We start from the raw sequence: 7,199 nt of genomic DNA on the forward strand, positions 1-7,199 counted from the left end.
TCTAATATTTACTAGAGGTTCTGTCAACTTATTATGGGTTTTCTCTGCTATTTATTGGGCTTTAAATGGCAGCCCTTTCCCTTCTGTGACTTTGGCTCTTTACTTGGTTTTACTTAAACAGGGCTACTTCTACTACTGTTCTGAACCCCATCTTCTGTATTTTACTTAAAGTTGGGGCTTTGTAAGTCAAATATGTAAAGATGCAGTCTCAAGGCTGTGCAAGTATCATTTTCCTTCGGGTGAATTTAGAAATTACAACTGACTCAATTCAAAAGTAATTCTAAATTGCTCTCCACTCTACCAACTACTTCCGGTGACGATCACAGTTAATTAATTAGTTTGTTTACCTGTGTTCATTTATTCACAGTAGTTTGTTGGTAGTATTAGTTAAGGAATAATAATAATTTGGCAGAAAAGGGTAGACAGTGCAGTGGAAATACAACATCCAGTCCGTTGGGTGGCAGCAGTCACCGTTAGCCGCGTCCGACTGGTAACGGGTTTCCGCCGGAAGAAGCAGGACAACATTAGCTTGAAAGATTTAGTGAATGTTAATACCGATAAACGTGGGTGTATCCAGGTGGTATTTTGTCTCCATGCGGACTACACTTTGAAGTAACTTCGGTAATGTTACCGGACTGAATACTTGAGTTCTTACTATTATCCAGCTTTAAGGTGTCGTAATGCTAATGCTAGCCAGTACTCAGTAGCTAACAGCTAGCTAGCTAACTTCTTTGCGCAGCTGTTGTTTTTCGGATAAATGGACATGTTGTAAGGTGTATTTTGTTAATCCACCCAACACACCTATCTAATACATCGTCGGTACTATAGTTTCACCTAATGTTTTGTAGAGACATTTTGAAGTAAATAATAAAAGCAAACATCAGACTTAGCTTGACGCTAAGCTGCTATAGCAAGACAGTTAAAGCGTCCATATTTCCTACAACAGGAGTCCGACTTTGAGTAAAATATCAGTAAACTTGAAACCTGTGATACGAGAAATTAGTCACTCCTTATGGCTGCTTTCGGCTTTACTCCTGCCAGTCAGCAGGATGTTTTCAGCATTGAAACAGGACAATCCAGCTCTAAAACAGTCAGTGTGCTTAGTGGAGAAGAGGCCAGGCAGTTCTATGAAAACCTAACTAACGATGGCATACGGCAAGATGGATCAAGGAGGGCAAATAGCAAGAAGGATGGCAGAGAACATCACATGAGACAGAGGAACAGAGAGTCCAGTAGAAGACTGAGGAGGAGAGTCCAGGCTGCTGGAGCTCAGCAGAGTTCAAATGATTCTGTAGTGCAAAGAGGAATTAGAGGTGAAAGTGAAGACGACCAAAGAAGAGACAGAAGCACCTCAGAGAGGTCTGCAGAACTAAAGGGACTCAGGCTGCTGCGCTGTGCCCACGAAGGTGATGTCTCTGGCATCAAAGAGCTGCTCTCAAAGGGAGTCGACATCAACTTTCAGGTACAACGCTTAAAGCTTGGTGTCCTCTCAGTTGAAGGAAATATATTGTCTTCATTTGCTTCATGAGCTTGTGGTTTTCCCTCCAGGATACTTTCTTCTGGACGGCTGTGATGTGTGCCAGCTGGTCAGGACAAAGAACTGCAGTGAGGCTCTTGCTGGATCATGGAGCCGCCTGGGTTGGAGTGGTTGATACACAAGGCAGGGATGCCAAAGATCTGGCACAAGAAGGTACAACAGTCAGTAGTAACACTGATTCATATATCTGTTTGATTGCAAAGTGAAGTTGAACTCATCCACTATGTTTTTTTTCTCAGCAGGCCACAGTGAGGTGTTGGAGGAGTTGTTGAACTATGGGAGAAGTACACAGAGAGAAACACAGTCTAGTAGCAGGTTAGCACACGCTCATTTGCATGCAATTTTTTAAAACAAATACTAATTTCTAACAGGCTATACAGTGTCATTCACTGAAATTGAAATGGTGACCTTCCCTACATCTGACAAATGACACACTCAAAGAGAAATTGCTAATACATCTTTTTTTTTATTAATTGGACATTGCCAATTTTCTGGTGCCCTGACATTGCAGTGCTACTCTTTTCCACTTCCAAAATCTAATCTTGCCAAAACCAATCTCATCTACTATTATCGTCAGCTGTATAATGGGTTTAGACGCCAATATAAATATTGGAATTTAAAAAAAAAAAAAAAAAAAAAAAATCAGATTACATCTCAGCTGATGTTTTACATAAACAGTTTTTTCCCACTATGTTTTTATTATACAATAAACAAATATACACAGAAAAAAATGTTAAAAAGAACAAAAACAAGACAGAACACACCAATAAACAAACAATGAACTGCTTCATAGTCTGCTTAATGTATGTCTTTCATAAACTCTACCATGGCTTCCCTCTGTTTACCCTTCATTCCATAAGCCACTCTGTCCAGTGAGACTTGACAACATTTGTCTTATCTTGTTTGTGATGGTTGGTCCTTTCACAGTTTTTGCACCTAAAAAGCTGAGGTTCATCAATATCTGCTCAATTCGATTCAATTTATGATCAAATGGAGTTCTTTTTGAAATAATTTTCTCCCTGGAAATTCTGACCTCTTCCCAGAATGCTCCAATCTTTCTGCACTGCCATACACAGTGAAACAGTGTATCTTTGACCTCTGTGAACATATACAGTTTTAATGTTCACTTAAATTTGATGATTAAAAAGCTGTAAATGCAATATATACCAAGCAGGCCATTATAATATTTAAAAAAATATCAGTGCTCACTGGTGTGAAAGCAATGGAAAGGTGACTTTGATTCTAAATGCCTATATTTGGTACTAGTGCAGTTTCTTGCTTCTAATAGTCTGATTTGTATTTACCTCATCGTGTAGGTGTGATACATAGCTGTGTAGTGAGCTAAACACACTTCCAGATAAAGTTGAAGTAAACATTAGGGCCCTAAAGGCTTTACTACAATAACCAATAGAGTAAATGTAAAAGCACTGCTCGATTAAATGCAACAGATTTAATGATATGGATTAGAAATAAGGCAAAACACGATTAAATATAACCAGACTGAAAGTGTTGTGGAAAATGAATGAGTAAGAGCAAAACAGGTTTTACAGGTAATAACTGTATACACAATTCAGTTAATCAAATAGAAGCATGAATGACTGCTGAAAGAACATTAAAGGCCTTGCAGGTGGTGATTGTGTGCGTGACTGCTGAGTTTAGATAAGAATGATAGTTATAATTAGTCCCACCCAGGCAATAGTCAGGTCCACATACATGCAATGAAAACGATTTAGTTTGCTGTAGTCATTCTCTCCGTTTGTAATGGGCATTAAAGTATCCCTTCCTTTGTTAGTGATGAGGGGAAAATTGTCTTTTCACTCTGAAAGTTAATCAAAAATGTTGCTAAAATTAATGAGGTGCAGGCTAAACATATTCAAAATTTTGCCTTTTTTCAAAGTTTGCCTTTTTTTGCACAAATTCCCTTGTTTCATTGCTATTCGTATACTGCTGCTTAACAGGGAAAAAAGAAGGAATTTTATACTGAAAATACAGTAATTTTGGGCAGAGCACATTTGATCTGACAAACTCAATCTGCTGAAACGTCCTATCTGCTTTAGAATCATCCCCTAATGGCCACTATAAACGAGGTAGCTAAAAGAGTTTTCTGCAACTCAGAATGGGCCTTTTGGGAGCTCAGTGGTGACAACAGTCTGTGCGCACGTAGGGCAGTCAATCTGTGATACCTTATTTGGCCGAAATCTTTGCATTTTTCCCACTTATTGCTGACCATTTGATGAACAAAAACATCTGTTATGCTTGAGTTTATAGGACCCCAATTAGCAAAACTGGTTACATTTTTATTTATTTGTTGAGGTTCCACAGTGGGTAGGTGGTTAGCAGTGTCACCTCACAGCTAGAAGATCCCCGGTTCACGTCCCAGCCTGGGATCTGTCTGTGTGGAGTTTGCACGTTCTCACCAGGTTCTCCGGTTTCCTCCCACAGTCCAAAAACAGGTTGAGGTTAATTGTAGTGGTGGGACGCAATTTAAAAAAAAAAAAAAAAAAAAAAAAAAAAAATCAATCTAATTAATTACAGGCCCTGTAATTAATTCATCACAATTAATCACACTTTTGCCAAGTAGCAATATTGAACACAATAAGTAAAGCTTTTCAATTCAAATAAAATTGTGGTTGACAGTTGAATCAATGAATAGACATATACGTGTGTATAATTTAAAATTTATAAAAAAAAAATTTAAATTGGACATATAGAAAAAAGTGATTATGATGATTTAAAGCCTAGATTTAGTTATTTTTTTCCACTGTATGGTACATAAAATCAGCATAAGTAGTTCAAGGACATTCAAAATGTTGAAAATCCAGAAATTCATTCTGTTTTCATAGTTTCTGGGTCTGATAAATGGTTTGATTTTGATGGTTCTTTTTTTAGGAATATACATTTTTATTCATGTAATTTTCTTTTTATAAACAAAACGTTTATAATTAAGTTAATTGGTGACTTTAAATTAGTAGGTGTGAATGTGAGTGTACCTGTTTGTTTCTCTGTGTAGCCCTGTAATAGATTGGTGACCTGTCCACGGTGTCCCTGCCTTCACCCTAAAGCAGCTGGGATAGACTCCAGCCCCCTGTGACCCTAATGATTAAGCGGTGTATAGATGATGGATGGATTCTTTGGCAGTACCCAAAAACCCTTTATGTAGCAAAAACTTAGTTAATTTACTTCTGTCGAGACAGACTTGAAAAAGTGTAAACTTGTGCCTTTAACGTTTCCTCTCTGACTCTTGTCATCTCCTGTGTTCCTACTCAGAAACCTCCAGCCTCAGTGGTGTGAAGTGTGTCGTAGCAACTACAGCAGCAGTTTGTCATCTCATCTCTCTTCCACTCTGCATCAGTTCAGTCTGAGGCGTCCTCCCCCTGCCCCCTACTACTGCCTCCCGCCCTCCAGCAACAGCTACAAGATGATGGTTCGTTGCGGATGGAAACCAGGAACCGGACTGGGGCCCGAGGGAGAGGGGCCGAAGCAGCCGGTGCCCACTGTGTTGAAGAGGGACCAGAAAGGTCTGGGCTACGGACAGATGACACGAGCTAAAGTTACTCACTTCAAAGCGAGGGATGGTGACGCTGTGAAACCACCGCCCAGGGAGAAAGAGGAGAGGGGACGGAGAGGACAGAGGAAGGAAGAAACCAAGAAAGAAGAGCAACAAGATAAAAACTGGGAAAGAGACTTTCGTGCCTCTTTTTACCTTTGACACCTGCCCTGTCCCTCAGACTTACTGTAAAATATGTCTGCAACAGATCAGATTAGAAGACAAGTTGAACTGTCAAGATGTATGTGGAGCTGCTTGGAGATGTTTTCCTGTACAGCTTTAACATTAATGCCGTGACTCCACCTCAAAGCCTCTGACGTTCATTTATGGAGTCAGCTGTGCCGTATCTGTAGGTTGTGAAACGACCAAATGTGGCAAAAGTGATTGATTTCACCTTTATGCTGAGTGTGTTTTCTCTGTCTGATTGATGTTCGGTTTACTGTTAACCGACTAAGACGGCCTTAAACGGGTTCATAATTAGTTTGTATTTGTGTTTATCAAAACATACACAAGACTTGCTGATCGAATGAACATCATAGAGAATGCTGGTTGTTCTTGATTCAAGAGCCTTGATTTTTTTTATGGTACAAAAATAAAGACAATTTATACAACTTTTAAGATATGCAAATAGTTTGTTGTATTTCTCTTTACGACCTTAGTAACAGTCGGTCCTTTTTGAAAGTCAAGTAACGTTATGTAACTATACAAACCAACAGTCACCTCTCCCTCAGTGCCTGCTCCAGGTACCGGCAACTATTTCTTTTTCTAAGTCCAAGTTTTAAGTTTGTGGCAAATAAATACAGTTTGTACAATGTAGTTAATGTACTGTAGAGATGTTAATGTGTGCATACAAATATCAGAGGTAAGATTAAATATTTTTAAAAAATACTTGCAATGCACTGCAATACAGCAGTACAACAAACAGATGACGGGGAAACAGATGACGCAGATGGACCGTAAACTGATTATCTTCTTCTAATTGTTTTATATGGGGAATTACCTTGTCTTTTTAAATATGTGTGCCATTAAGAATAAAGGGCTTGCTTTCACAGTGTGCCATGTTACTTTTTAACTAGTGTTCTTTTAATGCCATCTACTTCTGTCTTGATCCTTGTATTTGTCAATGACACGTGAATATCACTGATGATTTTTGAGGGTTTGTGTGCAGTTTCCCCACTTGAAAAAGGATGTTTCATCTACCCAGGTTATGAGCTGGGCTCCACTCATGAGTCAGACTGTTGCTTTCTTTTCTTCCTCTTTTATTTTGCAATGATTGCAAGGTCATGGAATACAATGATGGCAACTTAGGTGATAGGTTTAGTTGCTAGGGTAAGTTGATAGGGTTAGTTGATAGGTTTAGGTAGGGCTGGGCGATATGGCCTTAAAAAAATTCCGATTTTTTCACAAAAAAAAAAAATCTCGATTCACGATTTATCCAATTTTTATTTTTTTTTTACCCCCTACCTAATCTCTGCACGCTGGAGTCCAGTCTACTTTATGCAAATGAGCTGCAGCCCTCTCCAGGTAAACACACCGGATCGCAGCTGGAAATGCGCTGCATGTGGCATGCTGGTCCGGTTGGTGCGTTTCCAGCTGCGATCCGGTGTGTTTACCCCGAGAGGGATGCACTTCATTTGCATAAAGTAGACTGACTTCTACTTTATGCAAATTGCGTGCGGAGATTCCACGCATTGTGAAACTGTCCTCAAACTTCTAAACTAGGCGTCGGTGACCTAAAACAAGGACAGATTCAGCTGCTACAGATTATTTCTGCCTCAAATGCATTCAGAAATACTTTTCGCTGACGTGTTTTTTGAAATAAAAGGGGAAATTTGCGGCCGAGCTGCTGTGTTTATCCGACTTGTCTGCAAGACTGTCCAGCTGAAAGCTTGGTCACGTGACCACGTAGCGGCCTGCTGTTGCTCAGCGCTGTCACGTGACAATGTTGCGGTCCGGTAGTGACCGCCGTCCGTGCTATTTTCAGAGGCGGTGCGTTGCCGTGCGGGAAAATCGCATCTAGTGGACACGCGCCTTTAGAGCTGCACCGATCGCCGCCATGTTGTTTCTGTATCAAGCGCGGGGGGGAGGGGGGCGCGCACTCTGAACTACGGGAGC

The 7,199-nt window shown here is 40.0% G+C and overlaps 1 protein-coding gene across 2 annotated transcripts; it reads left to right on the forward strand.

Annotated features, from left to right (window-relative positions):
* Positions 1-127: 127 nt before the first annotated feature.
* Positions 128-6,138, forward strand: gpank1 (G patch domain and ankyrin repeats 1). Of its 2 annotated transcripts, none has more exons than XM_023296251.3 (4): positions 128-1,462; positions 1,549-1,690; positions 1,777-1,852; positions 4,805-6,138. In XM_023296251.3, exons 1-4 carry the CDS (start codon positions 1,013-1,015, stop codon positions 5,244-5,246), a joined length of 1,110 nt encoding a protein of 369 aa, XP_023152019.2. In that variant the 5' UTR covers positions 128-1,012; the 3' UTR covers positions 5,247-6,138. The 2 variants fall into 2 exon arrangements, with proteins under 2 accessions (XP_023152019.2, XP_023152020.2); XM_023296252.3 differs by having other exon boundaries at positions 1,780-1,852.
* The last annotated feature ends 1,061 nt before the right edge of the window (positions 6,139-7,199 follow it).

The sequence above is a fragment of the Amphiprion ocellaris genome, chromosome 4, assembly GCF_022539595.1.
Source record: "Amphiprion ocellaris isolate individual 3 ecotype Okinawa chromosome 4, ASM2253959v1, whole genome shotgun sequence".
Lineage (NCBI taxonomy): Eukaryota > Metazoa > Chordata > Actinopteri > Pomacentridae > Amphiprion > Amphiprion ocellaris.